Source organism: Salminus brasiliensis, chromosome 22 (genome assembly GCF_030463535.1).
Source record: "Salminus brasiliensis chromosome 22, fSalBra1.hap2, whole genome shotgun sequence".
Taxonomy (NCBI): Eukaryota; Metazoa; Chordata; class Actinopteri; order Characiformes; family Bryconidae; genus Salminus; species Salminus brasiliensis.
The window spans coordinates 21,167,821-21,184,958 of record NC_132899.1 but is presented as its reverse complement, the minus strand read 5'-3'; the positions used below and the strand labels follow the sequence as shown (position 1 = coordinate 21,184,958).

General features: G+C 42.8%; 2 protein-coding genes across 2 annotated transcripts; both read right to left on the bottom strand.

Annotated features, from left to right (window-relative positions):
* Window positions 1-2,603: 2,603 nt before the first annotated feature.
* Window positions 2,604-7,783, bottom strand: LOC140544009 (manganese-dependent ADP-ribose/CDP-alcohol diphosphatase-like). The gene is made up of 3 exons (XM_072667357.1): window positions 7,155-7,783; window positions 6,360-6,482; window positions 2,604-5,064 (listed from the first exon to the last, which is right to left on the bottom strand). The coding sequence occupies exons 1-3, from the start codon at window positions 7,759-7,761 to the stop codon at window positions 4,775-4,777; spliced, it is 1,020 nt and encodes a 339-aa protein (XP_072523458.1). The 5' UTR covers window positions 7,762-7,783; the 3' UTR covers window positions 2,604-4,774.
* A 1,873-nt stretch (window positions 7,784-9,656) lies between these two features.
* Window positions 9,657-12,660, bottom strand: LOC140543956 (manganese-dependent ADP-ribose/CDP-alcohol diphosphatase-like). Its single transcript, XM_072667282.1, has 3 exons — window positions 11,702-12,660; window positions 11,157-11,279; window positions 9,657-10,372 (listed from the first exon to the last, which is right to left on the bottom strand). Exons 1-3 carry the CDS (start codon window positions 12,300-12,302, stop codon window positions 10,083-10,085), a joined length of 1,014 nt encoding a protein of 337 aa, XP_072523383.1. The 5' UTR covers window positions 12,303-12,660; the 3' UTR covers window positions 9,657-10,082.
* Window positions 12,661-17,138: the final 4,478 nt, after the last annotated feature.

Sequence of the window (17,138 nt, the reverse complement as noted above, 5' to 3'; positions counted from 1 at the left end):
TTAGTGTGTGTGATATGCACCTTACCTGTGAAACCTGTAGCAGTTCAAATGAATTGAAAAATCACTGTTTTGTTTTAGTACTTTTGTGAAATACATACATGCACAGTGGCCACAAATGCAATCTTATGAAATAATACTCATAAATACATTAGAGGTGTGTAATAACTGTCTAAAAGTCTAAAAAATTAATAATTTGAATCATTGACAGAGTCTTATTAACAGACTAAGGTGACATCTAACATTGTTAACCTCCACTGTAAAACAGCAGGGGGCGATCTCACCAGTTTCCTTATGACTGCAGAGTAAACCTCCCTGTCATCCAGTAGACTGAAAACCCCATTATTTATTGCACCTTATTAGTAGTATTGTACCTTTTAGTGCGCTTAGTATAGTAGTAAGTGGTGTTGCCAGTGGATGTATAGGTTTTTATATATTGAGGACCCCCCCCCCCCCTTCAAAACCTGCCTGTTTACTAAATCTAAATTTCTCTCTCTTTTTTCATTCTTATAGCCTTCAGTCTGTCACTGCCTCATACAATCACCCATGCAGGACTGCTGTCTGCCTCTTAAACTCTGCCTCTATATTAACTAGTAATGTCATGGAATATTTCCCCTTCTCTTCCCACCACTGCCACTTCCCTTCCTGTGTCTCCTGCACTATAAGGAAGTAGTCCAGTGTCTCATATGTAGGGGGTGGAGGTGTTGCAGATGGCAGCTAATCATCCATAGCTGAGTACAGACTAGTGTTTGGCTTTTACCTAATGTACATTTTTATGATTCCTGCTTTTCATGCTCCAGTCAAATCCTAATGGATTTAATCATGTCTCACCCACAATTTCTGCCCACATATCCTCTTCCTGTCAGACTACAGCACTTTCTAAAACAACACTGCCTTTTTAAAATGAATTATAAATAAAAAGAAACAATCAAATAAATATAAGAGAATGGGTTTGCCAAAGGGAAAGTGCGTCCATGTTTAACCACATCCTTTCAGCTCCTGATACCATACCCGTCCCCGTACAGACGCCTGAGCAGTCTGTACTGCTCAGCCACTGGAATACTGCATTTTTTAAGGCTCTTGATGTAAGTTCAAGTTTGAAGTGATTGCACTTCACCACCCATTACAACTTGTTCTTGGCCAATGGAGACATCAAGAGCAGTGTCCAGGGGGGTGTTCCAGCTGGGCTCAAATCTGTAAAGCCTGCTGCACACGAATGTATAAAGGCCCCTTTCAGTGAGAGGAGCCATTACTCACAAAGGCCATTATCCACAAACCTAACCTTTCACAAAGTGGCCGGCCATTATTTTTATCATATTAATTTGAGTGCAGTTTGCTTGCCACAGGTGGGACAACCAGTTAGTACTGTAGGGTTAGGGGGGCAATTACTTTTTCCAATGAATGATATAGGCTTTAAATATGTTTTGTCTTCAATAAATGGAATGATCATTTCAAAGCTGTATTGTGTTTGACCAGCTATTTAAGTTATCTTTAAATATAGCTACGCAAAAATAGAAGAAATTTGGATCCTTCTTACTAGGACTAAAGAGACTTTCAAGGTGGTGCATGACTTCAAAGATGGTGTCTTACTTGATAGAAAAGGGGTGCAAGTCACATACCAGACCGAGCAGTCAACTGCCTTGCCTCTGCCTATAGGCCTTCAGAAAGCTTCTGCAGCTGAGAGAGGATTTGCTGCAAGACCTGCTTATGGTTTTGACTGTGGCAGGTGACTAACCAGGTGTGCTCCAGCTTTGCTAAACCCATAAAATCAGTCTTGCTGCAACACTCTCTTCATACTTTTTCAACTCAGCATCCTTATGTCCCTCTTCATCAATGTGGAGTAAAGATGTGCTCCAAAACCACAGTGTAAAGGAATCTGAATTGGATTGAACATACTATGTGCATTGCCTGTTTTTCTGGCCACTCCTTTTTCTCTAAGGTTGAACTCAAAACCACCCAACATGTTCATGCTAGTTGTCAGATTCTTGATATGTGTACATAAACATGTGTATTATTCCCACTCACGCAAACCAGAGAGCACCTTCTTCCTGTTTTTCCAGTTTAAGCACTTTGCTTCCCTTAATTTGTTTAACCTGCTACATCTTTTGTGCTGGGCTAAACCTTTTTTTTTTTTGGTCTACAAGCTCAACTTCCTAGTATGCTTCAACACAGGAATTTCCAAATCTACCTTTGAATGGAATTCAATAACTCAAGGGATGATCTTTATATTAAAAGTACGACCACATATATATTTACACAATGGCCAAAAATATTGGCAGCCCTGCACTACTTCACCCTTAAGTTAAAAATACCTTGGTATTTACAATACCTCTTTTGTTTGCATTGGAACAACACACAATAACCAGAAGAAAAAATCTAATCCGGTACCATTTCACACAGAACTCCAGAAATAGACCAGACAAAATTATCGGCATCTTTTCAAAAGGGCAAGAAATAACTGGAGTACAATTAAGTAATTAATTTGTGGCAACACATACATCAACAAAATAAAAAGTCATATAAAGTCAAACAGATTTGTGTTTATTAACAAATGTTCATAGTATTTCTATGGACAATCAGCTGTGGTGGGAAGCAGTTTGACCAACAATGGCTGTAAACACAGGTACATGTAGATCAATAGAGGCGGTGAGAAGGCAGATGTAGTGTAACTAGAGGTTGATGTAGATGCAGGTACATGTAGACCAATAGCGGTGGTGAGAAGGCAGATGTAGTGTAACTAGTGGTTGATGTAGATGCAGGTACATGTAGACCAATAGAGGCGGTGAGAAGGCAGATGTAGTGTAACTAGTGGTTGATGCAGATGCAGGTACATGTAGACCAATAGAGGCGGTGAGAAGGCAGATGTAGTGTAACTAGTGGTTGATGTAGATGCAGGTACATGTAGACCAATAGAGGAGGTAAGAAGGCGGAAGTAGTGTAACTAGTGGTTGATGTAGATGCAGGTACATGTAGACCAATAGCGGCGGTGAGAAGGCAGAAGTAGGGTAACTAGTGGTTGATGTAGATGCAGGTACATGCAGGTAGACCAATAGAGGCAGTGAGAAGGTGGGAATGAGTGGCAAATGTATAACAAACCATTACATGAGATCAATTTCAATTTCAAACATGACCATTTTTCCCATTCCAAAAAGAACGTACATTGTAAAGGACATTGCCTGTAATGGCCCAGGAGCAGAAGGTTGATTAAGGCCTTGCTCAAGGGCCCCACAGTGACATTGACCTTGCAAATGCAGGTATCAAACCCACTACTCTGTGGTCAGTAAACCAGTGCTCCAACCACAGAGCCGCCACATTTGAAATGTGATTTGCTTGAATCAGGCCCATAATCACCTATTGTTCCTGTCCTTTTCCCATTGTGTGATGTCATGGACACCTTTTTTGGATAAAAGGTTTTGAGGTCACTGAGGAGTGAGTCCACTTCAAAAAGGTCACTCCCAGTGCACTTCTTTTATTGAACACACGAGCAGACTAACTTTGTGGCACAAGGGAATCATAATTAAAACAATAGAAAGGCTTCTTGATTACATTATCCCTGTGGCTAACAACCAGCAGGCCTTGCGGGCTGGTTGAACCCACATTAAAGTGAACTCTCACCCTCTGGCTAAAGTCTCACAGCCTCTCCCTCTCTCTAGCTCAGGGAGGAACCATTCTAAATGCATTAGCTACAATGTGCACATTAACGATACACACATGGCTTTGAGAAATACCATGATCATTTGAACACTGTGTACAGGTGAGGACATTTAGGTAGACTTAGTGGTCTTTACAGTTTTCTTTCTATGCAGCTACTAAAACTACCTCCACCCAGGATAACTGTGGATCCTTCCAGCCCCTTAACAAGGTGTATTCTTCTGCATTCGCTCTGCTATAGGGATCAAATGAGAACATATCACTTTCTTTATTCTCAATAATAAAATGTGTTTTGGGGTACAGTGTTTAAAACAGTCTCTGTGATGAGGCAGGTTTCCTGACTACATCACACATCCAGACTATGCACTCTCCATTAATACATCTTCATTAGGTTTTACGCCTCACCTTCCTGTATTTTCCATATTGTCCAGCTCTAGTTCAAATTATTACATAAAAAAAATTCCTATTTATTTGTTAAATTTAACATATTGAGAAAAATATTTTGTGTTCCCCCTCCAGCATATTTAATTATGCAAATAAACAGTAATTATGCATTAGAGTAGGCATTGGAACAAAACTCCTACTTGTCTGTGTCTGTGTGTGTGTGTGTGTGTGTGTGTGTGTGTGTGTGTGTGTGTGTGTGCAAAAGTGGGGCAGATTGTGGTTGCCATTCAAACATATTAAACAGGCATTGCCATGACACTGGTTTCTGTTTAACTTCCCTCAGATTACAGAGAAAGCCCACATCCACCTTACTCATAGCAACACAGCTGAAGTGAACCTATGTTGGTTGACAATACTTATGAGCACATGATTAAATTGAGGATACTCAGGAGTTCAGATTACATGTTCAGATCCAAATATAAATATACCCATCTATATTTGTATAAAACATTTTTCACGTAAATCTGGGAGATACTGACTAACAGTGACAGCATAAGATCACCATATTTTTCATTTGAAATGCTGTACATGTCATTTAAATAATTGATCATATTGATATAATAAAATATATTCATGACAGTCTAAAAATATATTATATTTGTTCATTTAATCATCACTCTACTCTATACTTAAAGCTTTATAAGTTTTATGGAACTAAGATACAAAATGGGCAACATGTGCTTCATCGAAACATCATCACCCTGTCAGATATCCTCCCGCTGCCTCTGAGAATCATTTTGTCTTCATAAACATAGACAGTCCCAAACGCGTCGCTGAAGGGAGGCGTCTCGATAACCCCCTTCAGCGTGAGGTGATGAATCCCGTTTGTGTCCCTGTGGTAGCCCCCGTCATGGTCATGCCCAGCCATGAAACACACCACACTCTTATGAGAGTTCAGAATAGACAGTATCTGGTCATAGTTCCATGCGAGGCAAACCGGACCAGTAGAGCAGGGATGAACGGGGAGGTGACCTGCAAACAAGGAAAACAAACGAAGGCTCGGTCTCAATCTTCACCTTCGGCCCAAAGTGGAGTAATTATGTGACTTTGGGTGGGGTGAAAATGCCCAGATGCTGGGGTTTACAAGCCTGTTTACAACCCTGTTATTTGCCTCAGAATGAGACATACATTTTTTTCTTTTTATGGTGGGCTTATAAATAAAATGATACGCTGGTCTATGGCAAAAACAATAATTTTACATGAAAAACTGGCAGGCCGAGTATTAGCTTTTAGCCTCTGGACAGCATTTGTCCCTTCTCTGATTGACCTAGCTTTAACGTTTAACATTTTTAGCCTCACTTCTATATTTATCCGAAAAAGCCATCACTAGTGGACTGGATATATATCAGTTTTAAGAGAATTATAACGAGTCAAGACGTTACGTGACAGTTTTGGAATTGCTCTGTTTTACTTATATGGGTTTTGCTTTTGAAGGAGGAAACAACAGTGTCAGAAGTTCACAGTTTATAATTTCCATGTGCCAAATTCTCATTGTTTTACTATGCCAAAACCAATACAGTTTGCCCTTCCAGGGTACTTTAAAAAAGGTCAAGTCAAGGATTGGAAAACAGCAGTTTGGGAAATGAATGGCAGACAAATAAAAAAATCAAAATGAATGAATGCAAATTTAATGCAGAACAACATTTTAATTGTTAATTTAATAATTAAGGTTTTTATACATAACACAGGAAGATCAAATCTGTTCTTTGTCGATCAGGTTAAAAGCTGTCAACATTTGGTGGCTTGTTTTGGGGAACTCCCTCTGTCATTCAGAGAGGTTTAAGGGGAAAAGCCCTACTCTAGAGAAACCGCAGAAGCCTGTTTCCAGTGATGGTGATAGGAACTAGAGGTTAACTAGACGCTACATTTATTTGATGATGTGAATAATATCAGATTATATAATATGAAGAAGCTGCCTGAGGACTGAGAACATTGTTTTGAGAAGGATTTGGAAAGCCACATGTAGGACAGTCTACCAGGACAGTCTACAGAAATCATATTTGTTCAGATTCGCTACGATTAGATCATCCTTACATATGAACTCTGCGACATGCGTAGGTTCACTGGTTTAAATAAACTGGCTGTGTTTGCACTGTAGACGGTGGTACCAGCACCACCGTAAAGAAAATAGTGTCTGTCCGATGCAGTGTCTGCCCCCCAACCCCCCCCCCCCCCGTCACATTTGTTTACAATTTAACGCCTAAGTTCCCAAGTTCTACAGAAATGTTGAACATTTGTTTAAATAAGCCGTTTCAAAAATGACTTACTCACGATGGTGACCCTCTCCTCCTTCTTATCTGCGCGGACTAAAACTCTGTTCAACCAGTCCAGCTGATCTTGACTGAATCCTCCGCTGAACTTCACAAACCTGGCCTCCATTGGAGAAAATCCTGAAACGGGAGCAGACTCGTCCAGTTACAGCATTTACACATGTGGGGTTTAGTACAGAAGTAACTGGGGGCTAATATTCTGATACCAGTACTAGATATGAGTGCTCGCAAAAGTCACACAACCATGAAAAACTATGAAAGTTTGAACATTAAAATGATATTTAGGGGCCAGCCAACATGCTCACGTGGGGCTCATGTGGGGTAGGTGGGTTTCAGGTGGGCATGGGCTCTGAGTGGGAATGTACTTGTGTTGTTACTATGAACCAGTTGAGCCTCCCAGATGTAGTGTAGTGTACAGCACAGATGGGGCCCATGCTTAACCCCTCCTGGTCCCATTACTGTACCTGATGGGCATCCTTAAGTGAGGCCAGCAACTATAAATGTGTCAGTGTCATCCAGTAGAGTTTGGCTCAGCCCTGATTCATCTCATCTGTTGTTTACTAAGTTTAGTGGTTATACTTAAGCAGGGAAATCACCAAACTGTGTTGGATCCAAGAACCCAGGTTCAGTAAAAAGTAAAGCATCCCCCAAACCCCCAAATACAATACCAGATGATACCAAGTCTAATATTCTGATACTGTAGAAATACTGTAACTTTCTTGTGCACACAGAAAAAGAGGATTTCTATGGTCAAACCCAATGAAAGAGAAAACACTGAAACTGCAGATGTACCTGGAGGCTCGTTGAGCTCCTCATTGGGGTTGTGCTGCTTGATGATCTTCATGGACTGCTTGAACTTCTTGCTGGACTTCTCTCTACCTATAATACTCAGGTCGTAGGCATCCAGCACAACGAAGCGGAATTTGGGATGAGGGCTGAAGTGGTAGGAGTACACTTCTTCCAGACTGCCCTCCTCACCTTTCCTTCCTTTTTCTTCATCTCCTCCTCCTCCTCCTCCTCCTCCTCTATCCCGGCTGTTGAGGGCGGACTGGAACAGCGCTCCTCTGCTGAAGTTGTAAAACTCGTGGTTGCCCCACACATGATGGACTTGGGCCGAGCAGCCGCTGAACTCGTCCATCACCGCCTGAAGCGCTCTGTCGGACGCGTCGTGGTCTCTGTTGAGGCCGTCGATAACATCCCCGAGCTGCAGGATGAAGGCGGGCCTCCGCTCCGGCTCCTCTTCCTCCTCCCAGCACCTGCTGGCGTTGTTCAGGATGCGCAGGCTGTTCCGGTAGAAGCGTTTCCTCGTGCGGTGAAAGTTGAAGCCGTCGTCTCTGTCCGCGTACTGAATGTCCGCGATCACGCCGAACGTGAACAGCGGCGGAGCTCCGTCCTCCATGAGCGACACAAGAGTCGCAACAGTCCTGCCGGCCGGGCCGCACTTCACTACGCGCTCTGATCTGCGGCGCGCGCTCAGGGTCTGACCAATTGCTGTGGGAGGGCCTCTGGGAGGGCTTGGCCGACAGGTGACATTACTGAACCCGCCCCCAAATGGGCTGGCATGTCATTTTTACGTGGAATAAGAATATTATCTTACATTATTATTATTATTATTATTATTATTATTATTATTATTATTATTAATAATAATAATAATAATAGTAATAATATTACTCCCGGTTTAATAACAATCATGGTTAGACATAATCCATCATTTTGCAGGCACTGGTTTTTCGTTTTAAGTGAATCAGTTTTCCCAAGACTATAAACTCATCAAATCATCTAGTTTCTATACGTTACATGTCCAAATGTTTGTGGACACCCCCTCTAATGAGTGAATTCAGCTGCACTGATTAGGCTGTATGCATAAATAAACACCAACGTACAGAAATGACAAGTAACGAAGTACAAGTTTAATTTTTAAACGAGAATTTATATTTACTGTATACTAATATATATATATATATATATATATATATATATATATATATATATATAATATCGATGAATTCTGCTAATCCTGCACGAATATAAGATTAGTCTATACCTTATAGTATTAGTGTGTAGTTCACAATTGGGACACAGCCAACGATGAGGGAGCAGGAGGCCTTTTCTCAGAATACACTAAGCATACAGTAGCTGGCATTTTGAACCTCTGGTGGATTGAGACTGACTGTCTCACAGACCTGCAGACATCCCACCCTGCAAAAACCCATTTTAGGGCGGTAGCACCAAGCAATATAGTAGATATTATTCACTGTGTGTGTTTTTTTTTTGTTTTGTATCCCATCATGATTTTATAGAAGGTTTATATGAGTTCATCATACTTATAATGAAAGACATCAATAGATCCACAGAGCTGCAACAGTATAGAAACAGAATGACAGCTGTTAATTCCCCTCAGCTTGTCTTTCACAAGAAAAGTCAGTTATAAGGAGAGCAGCAGTTATTTTTTGACTCAATAGGCAGGGGTAGTCTGTTATTTTCAGTTTTGAACACACTGCCACAAAGATGCACAATGAGTGAGAGCGGTCAACTGTAAATCCCATCCCACCCACAGAGAGCACAGATAGGTCTATTGGACAAAAAGAGGGACCAATCAGGATGCTCTCTGTCTCACTGGCTCGCTCCCAAAAAGTGTGCAAGTGAGCCCGATATACAGAATTTCAGTTTATGGGAGAGTGTGTGTAATTTGTGGGCGTCCGAGATATATAGGATATACAGGAGTGACCAGCAAGTTGCAAGAGAGGTGTCCGGACTTGTGGCAGCTCTGCTAAAAGACCAGTGACCAACTGAATGCAACTGAGTGTGAGGAACAGTGAGAAGAGCTGAGTCTGAGGGATGAAGTGCACTGCCAGGCCTATACACAAAACGCAGATCAAAGAGATTACAGGGTGCGGTCCCAAGGCCTTGTACCTAAGACGCAGTATTTTGCAGTCTCATCTAAATGAGAGCCATTGCAGATTATAAAGAACGGATGTAACTGGATCCAATATTTTGCTATGTGTCAATCTCTTGGCCTGTAATGGGGCAAAAAGCAGGGAGACAAGTCTTAGGAAGGGCAGATAGGGAAACAGCTATAGAAGGCAGCACAATGACTGTAGTTGTGAAATGATAGTCCACAGTTGGCTCTGAGCAACAGAGGAAAGGGCCCAAAAAAGGAAGATTTGTGAGAAAACTTTCTGGAGCTGACAGCACCCTGCATTTATATTATCCCATCCCATTATCTGTTATAGCATGTTATGTGGCAGCATATTTTTCACTTAAATAAAAATAATAGAAATAAACAATTGATTGATATATTAAAATATATTTATGACAGCATAGAATTATAATAAATACATATACTCACTACATACCTTTAGTTTGACACCTTTTACGTTATTGACATACAGCTGCGTTTGGGTGTTTACATACTAACGGACAGAAATGTCACAGCGTTTTTGGGCTTTCAATTATTTCCTTGATTTGTTCCTTTTTCTCATATTAGTGTGCAACATGCATAACCCATGGTTATATAATGAAATAAGCAGGGTACCATTAAGCTTTTGGTAAGGCCTACATAAAGTACCAACCACAATAATATACTTTACTCACTCATTCCCAGAAAAAGACCAGTTCAAAGACATTACTGAAAGCCCAACACTGCCATGACATTCGTGTCCATGCTGAGTGTTTGTCAACTGATCACAACTGTATACAAAATGGGCAACATGTGCTTCATCGAAACATCATCACCCTGTCAGATATCCTCCCTCTGCCTCTGAGGACCATTTTGTCTTCATAAACATAGACAGTCCCAAACGCGTCGCTGAAGGGAGGCGTCTCGATAACCCCCTCCAGGGTGAGGTGATGAATCCCATGTGTGTCCCTGTGGTAGCCCCCGTCATGGTCATGCCCAGCCATGAAACACACCACACTCTTATGAGAGTTCAGAATAGACAGTATCTGGTCATAGTTCCACGCGAGGCAAACAGGGTCTGTAGAGTAGGGATGAACGGGAAGGTGACCTGCAAACAAGGAAAACAAACGAAGGCTCAGTCCAAATTCCAGCAGTTGGCAACACTAAGGTAACCTGAATAAGGCATGCAGACCTTTCATCGTAACAATTACACCATGTCTCTTATTGCACAGTCAGTGGGAGCACCAGAGGTGTACTGCTTTTCATTCTAAACCATAAGGTTAGGTTAAAAATGAGGTTTTGTTTACATGCATGACAGACAGCTACATATCAGGTACTGTAAGGTCTCCAAATTACGTGTCATCATCAGAATCACATCGTTTGTATTATTACTGTGGCATCTGTCAAGGGGTGGATATATTATACAGCAAGTGATCAGTTAGATCTGGAAGGTGACGTGCTGGAAGCAGGAAAATGGGCAATGGGCAAAGAATCTGAGCCACTTTGACAAAGGTCACATTGTGAGGACTGGGTCAGAACATCTCCAAAACAGTTAGTAAAAAAGATCTGGGAACTAGGAACAGGGTCATAGGCACCTAAGGCTCATTGATTATTGATCCATGAAGGGTCCCACCTCACAACGCACAGAACTTGCAGGATCTGCTGGTAACATTATGGTGCCAGATACCACAGGGCACCTTCAGAAGTCTTGTGGAGTCCATGCCTCCAATGATCAGACTTGTTATGGCAGCACAAGGGGGACCTACCTACTGTATTTGGCAGGTGGTGCTCATTTTACGTCTGAGCGGTGTATAGGAGAATGTTATGGTTAAATTTATATAGAATAGTCGGACGTAACATTTGCATTGTGCACATTTGGAAAAATGACTTACTCACGATGGTGACCTTTTCCTCTTCTTCATCTGCACTGACCAGCACTCTGTCCAACCAGTCCAGCTGGTCTTGACTGAATCCTCCGTTGTACTTCACAAACCTTGATTCCAGCAGGGAAATGGCTGAAACGGGAGCACACACACACACACACACACACACACACACACACACGTCTATTTACAACATGCAAGTTTAGCACTTGTTAGACTTCAGCACTTGTAAAACCACAGGTTCTCAAGTCTCAGAGATGATAAAGATCACTTTGGCTATGGATTGTGTTGCGGAGGGGCACTTCTGATTCCACTACACCAATCAGCTTGTGTAAATCAGAGGAATTTTAGGGCTATTCAGCTCCGGTTCTGGAGGGACGGACTACAGAAGGGATTGCGGATCTCACTAATGTTCCTATTGATACAATACCAGATGATACCAAGTCTAATATTCTGATACTGTAGAAGTACTGTAACTTTCTTGTGCACACAGAAAAAGAGGATTTCTATGGTCAAACCCAATGAAAGAGAAAACACTGAAACTGCAGATGTACCTGGAGGCTCGTTGAGCTCCTCATTGGGGTTGTGCTGCTTGATGATCTTCATGGACTGCTTGAACTTCTTGCTGGACTTCTCTCTACCTATAATACTCAGGTCGTAGGCATCCAGCACAACGAAGCGGAATTTGGGATGAGGGCTGAAGTGGTAGGAGTACACTTCTTCCAGACTGCCCTCCTCACCTTTCCTTCCTTTTTCTTCATCTTCTCCTCCTCCTCCTCCTCTATCCCGGCTGTTGAGGGCGGACTGGAACAGCGCTCCTCTGCTGAAGTTGTAAAACTCGTGGTTGCCCCACACATGATGGACTTGGGCCGAGCAGCCGCTGAACTCGTCCATCACCGCCTGAAGCGCTCTGTCGGACGCGTCGTGGTCTCTGTTGAGGCCGTCGATAACATCCCCGAGCTGCAGGATGAAGGCGGGCCTCCGCTCCGGCTCCTCTTCCTCCTCCCAGCACCTGCTGGCGTTGTTCAGGATGCGCAGGCTGTTCCGGTAGAAGCGTTTCCTCGTGCGGTGAAAGTTGAAGCCGTCGTCTCTGTCCGCGTACTGAATGTCCGCGATCACGCCGAACGTGAACAGCGGCGGAGCTCCGTCCTCCATGAGCGCGGTACTAACTTTAGCCCGGTGTGAAAACCAATCCGCCCCCCGTCCTGGTTTCAGCCTCCAAGGACCCTCGGGTAGCTACTTCGCACGCTGCAACACCATTGGCTAGATTTAGCCTGCTTTAGCCTCAGTGAAACCCAGGCCGGCTGCACCGGCTGCAGGGATCTATCCCCATGCTGGCTCTGTTATTTTTGCGATGGTCTTATGAAGTTAGCTAGCATGCTAGGCTAAAGTTGGCTTCGGGCTCAGTACGTTGATTTCTACGGTCAGTCAGGCACATTCAGATCTACCTCTGTGTGTTCAGGTTGCTTCCAGAGCGGCTGATTGACGGCTGATCTGTACGATTCATCCACTAACGCTGTGAAAACCCGGCCGGAAACCGGAGGAGGGCGGGTTGGGTGGTTAGGCTCCACCACACCGGCTCGGACCGGGCTGCGCTCCAATACCCTACTCCTAGTGCCCTACCGCTCTTTGTAGTAGTGCCAGCTAGGGGCTGGGAGCGCAATGCCCTCCCAATAATATTCCTAAAGACAAATGTACATTTTGGATCAGCTCTTGGTTGACATATTAATTTTGAATACATGAAATAATTATAGTGGGCTAATATATGGATAGCTGCTCAGTCCAGGTATATGAGGCTCTATCCAACTTATTTTCCGTTTAACAATAGAGGTCTATATTGTGTTAGACCCTCTGCTGCGGCCTTTTAAAGAATAGGACCTGTGTCTGTGGTGACAGGGCGCTAAATCCAAAACATCAACCCAAACATCCACACATCTGCTCTTACCATTTCGTGGAGGAGAAACCAACACCAGAACATCCTTACCCAGAGAAACGACCCGGTTATTCAGCTCTGGGGAAGTGGAGGTGTTGGGTGCTACCTGATAGTCATACTTTACTGGAGCCTCATAACAGAGTTCTCCTTCACGAAATGGTAAGAGCTGGCCGATGGACGTTTGAGTGGACATAGCACCTTCACCTACAGATGCAGGTTCACCTGCCTCACTGCTCTGAGCATGTAATTACACCATCTTCCTACCTGCAAACAAGAAAATACATAAAAAGATATATAATTCAGCTCTGAGATCAGCAAGGAGCCGTGCTGGAGGCAGTGGTGTGACCTGCATGTGTAGCAGCACTAAGCCCAGCTGGCTAACTCGAACATCACAGTAGATATAATAACCATAGATAAAATGGCAGAAATAGCCACATGTTTACGTCTGGCCCACATGGCCACTGACAGCGCATCTCACAGCCACCATTCAGCAGCTGGTCCTTGGCATCAGCATTGGTGAACACACATTCATCTTCTGATCTGCTTCATCCTGGTCAGGATCGCGGTGGGTCTGGAACCTACCCCGACCAAAAGCCGAGCCGCACCAAGAGCCCTTCGAGCTTCAAGTACGGCTCGGCTCGACCCGCCATCCTTCAAGATCCATGGAAGACAAGCGTCCAGGCTTTTTTCTGTCCTGGCACCGAAGTGGTGGAAAGAACTCGCCCCTGGGGGTCCGAGCGGCAGAGTGAATACACTGAATACACACCTCTTCAGAAAGTACTTTAGTGAGGTGTAGTGCAGAGTATTATGGTATTTCGTAGATATAAGTATCTTTTGGATTCTAGCTGATACACACTAGCTAAGGGTATTTTCTGAGTACACAGTGAAGCTCTGGATAAGAGCGTCTGCTGAATGCCTTAAATGTAAATGTACCCAGAATCATAAGACACAAGGCAGGACAACCTCTTGGACAGGTCGCCAGCCCATTGCAGGGCATTGTCGAAATTTGTCACGATACATGACAAATAAAAAAATCTTATATCGGCTCATGATTCTCACATCGGTGCACCCCTAACTCAGTCCGAAACTTCACATGCCAAAGTGTGCTCTCTGAAAAGGTAAAGGTTTGTCATTGTACAGTGAAATGTGTCCTCTGCATTTAACCCATCTGGTAGTGAACACACACTCACAGCCCCAGCCAACTCCAGCGCCCGGGAGCAGAGAGGGTAACAGTGGCAGTGGCCCAACAGTGGCAGTGGCAGCTTGCCGAGCCCGGGAATCGAACCCACAACCCTGTTATTGAGACCCTGGCGCTCTAACCGCTGAGCCACCACTGCCCCAACCAGTGGCATGAACAGTTCTCTCAACTCTCAGTTTAATAAGCTAAATGAATTAGTTTAACTGAATAATTGGCTTCCTTTATTTAACTATCCGTCTTCTTTAGATAAACTGAGTGGACCTTTTTTTTTTTTTTTTAATCGAGAGAATGTTTTCAGTCTCTGAATATTATTTTATTACTCTAAAACTTTAGTAACTAGCTACTAACTGTGTGGAAAGCTAAACGTTAGGGAGCACACTATTTACACACACTAATTAGCACATGAGTGTATGAGTGAAGTGTTCTATCCAAACATCTATCTAAGCCTATCTACCTAGAACAGAGGGGGGGGGTATTGGAACACAGCCCGACTGGTATTGACAGAAAGACAGCGTTTTGCTGTCGAACTTGTCGCATAGCGGAGAAGACCCAGGACACAGCGGCGAGATCAAGCTCAGATAAACCCCCTGCAGCAGCCATTCAGAGCTGTAACTCTAACTCAACTTCTTCTTTTCCCTCTTGGAGTTACTTGTGGTTCTGCCACTTCACCGCCACCTGCTGTTACTGGAGGGGATTAGTGTATATACTGTCACCTCACTCAGACACTCAGAACTGATCTCCCACCAGTTCTGCAGGTGTCTAATCAGACAGTCATGCAAGAAAAAAGATTAGTGGTCTGCTTTCACCATGCTGTCTCTATATCAGCAGGCACAAATAGACTTAGACTTTAGAGTTACCCGTTCATCCAAGAGGTGAGTTATTAATTCATCAAGTCATTCTGTTTTCTTTTTGTAATATTTATTTATATATCTGGATCATTTCTGATGAGTGTGTAATTTTTAATCTAACATTTATGGACATTTATGGAATTTCTTACAAATGCATTGACTATCCAATAGCCAATAGACACCCCTTTTTTCAGTCCAATATATTCATAATATATCTGTCTACACAGAAAAAACTTTCTGTGTAGACAAGACAAAGGAGAGAACTCAGAAATTAGGTACCCAGGTCCTGGTCGGGTAGCAGCTATACTATACTAAAAGCACACTAATAACACTATTAGAAATACTATTAATATCATTAAGAAAGATGTACATATGGGCTAAAGAGTTCTAAGAGATACTTGTTTCTTGAGTCATGTCTCTTCCCAATTAAAAATATATAATTTTAGCTACGAATATAACAAAAATAGATGTCGAACAATAATAAAAAACATATGATTTAAAAATAATATAATAATTGGGTGAATAATAGAGACATACTGTGTACTGAGTTGTATTGAAGTTTGAGGTTCGGCTGATCACGCTGTTTGGAGAGAGGAGTCAACAAAGATGCTTTAAACTCATTTAAGTTTCAGTTTGTAAAACGTATTGACTGGTTTGTTATTCTCTAGGATTGATCATTTGGGCGTAAACTCACACCCTACAACTGAAATGAGCATCTCAGAATGCACAATGCATCCAACCTATAAAGAGGATGGCAACATGGGGATCCACTTCTGTCAGCCAAGAACAGAAAGCTGAGGCTGCAGTGGGCACAGGCTCACCAACACTGGACTAAGCTAAGGAACGGAAAACCTATTTCTGCTGAAGTAGGAACTAGATACTAGATACTAAAGTCCGAATTTAGCACGAAAAGCTTGAATCCATGGACCTTAATTTTCTGGTGGAGGTGATGGAATGTATTTTGGCACACCTTGAGTCCGTTAATACCAATCAGTGATTGCTTAAGTGCCGCCAGCTATTTCAGCACTGTTGCTGACCAGGGTTGATAGGATGTGGCAGAACAGGAGTGTTCTGCAGGAACTGTGTGATGCAGTCATGTCAACATGGACCAGGATCTCCAGAATGTTGAGGAATTCCACAAAGAATTTAAACTGCTTTGAAAGCAAAAGGGAGGTCCTACCCAATATCAGTGTAGCGCCCTGTATGAAATGCTCAGTGAGTGTAGAGCAGTGCTTCTCAATGGCAGTCCTCATCGAGTTTTCAGAGTGTGTGTTCCTAATAGTGCAGCAGTTTCACTGCATTTTCATTGCTGAACAGGCACCAGATCGCACCTGCTGTACCACTTAAGGTTGACCGGACAATTCATATAAGAAGCTACCATCTGCTTTCACCATGCTGTCTCTATATCAGACGGGCACAAATAGACTTAGACTTTAGAGTTACCCGTTCATCCAAGAGGTCAGTTATTTATTCATAAGCTTTGGAAATGTCATTCTGTTTTTTTTGTAATATTTTCTGGATGATTTCTGATAAGTGCGTAATTTTTAATCTAACATTATGAACATTTATGGAATTTCCTACAAATGCATTTACTACCTAATAGACTCTCCTTCTTTAGTCCAATATATTCATAATATATTCATGTGGTTTATGTTTTAGCAACACCAACCTTGATCTGAATACACACATACACACACACACACACACACACACACACACACACACACACACACACACACATTGATCACTCCGATCCTTCCAGTTCACTCATCATATCTACACTGAGCTCCACATGCTCAGGGACTGTTTGCACGTTACACTGTAACGGAACTCCCTCCGTTAGTGTACATAAGCTGTGTGCTGTCCTCCCTACCTGAACACTAGCTGCTATACTCATATACCTCAGCATACACTCCTGAACTCCCTGTTTTACTCCTCAGTTACACGCACAGCACATCCATCGCTGCTCTACATATTTATTCCATTTACTGTTAGTATAGGAACTTAGTTTG

What these genes read in the sequence shown, in the direction of transcription:
- LOC140544009 (XM_072667357.1), bottom strand. Translation starts at nt 7,761, where the DNA reads ATGGAGGACGGAGCTCCGCCGCTGTTCACGTTCGGCGTGATCGCGGAC. An exon ending in GGAGCTCAACGAGCCTCCAG is followed by an intron (nt 6,483 to 7,154) that starts GTACATCTGCAG and finishes CTCCCGTTTCAG; the next exon opens with GATTTTCTCCAATGGAGGCC. An exon ending in GGAGAGGGTCACCATCGTGA is followed by an intron (nt 5,065 to 6,359) that starts GTAAGTCATTTT and finishes CCTTGTTTGCAG; the next exon opens with GTCACCTCCCCGTTCATCCC.
- LOC140543956 (XM_072667282.1), bottom strand. Translation starts at nt 12,302, where the DNA reads ATGGAGGACGGAGCTCCGCCGCTGTTCACGTTCGGCGTGATCGCGGAC. An exon ending in GGAGCTCAACGAGCCTCCAG is followed by an intron (nt 11,280 to 11,701) that starts GTACATCTGCAG and finishes CTCCCGTTTCAG; the next exon opens with CCATTTCCCTGCTGGAATCA. An exon ending in GGAAAAGGTCACCATCGTGA is followed by an intron (nt 10,373 to 11,156) that starts GTAAGTCATTTT and finishes CCTTGTTTGCAG; the next exon opens with GTCACCTTCCCGTTCATCCC.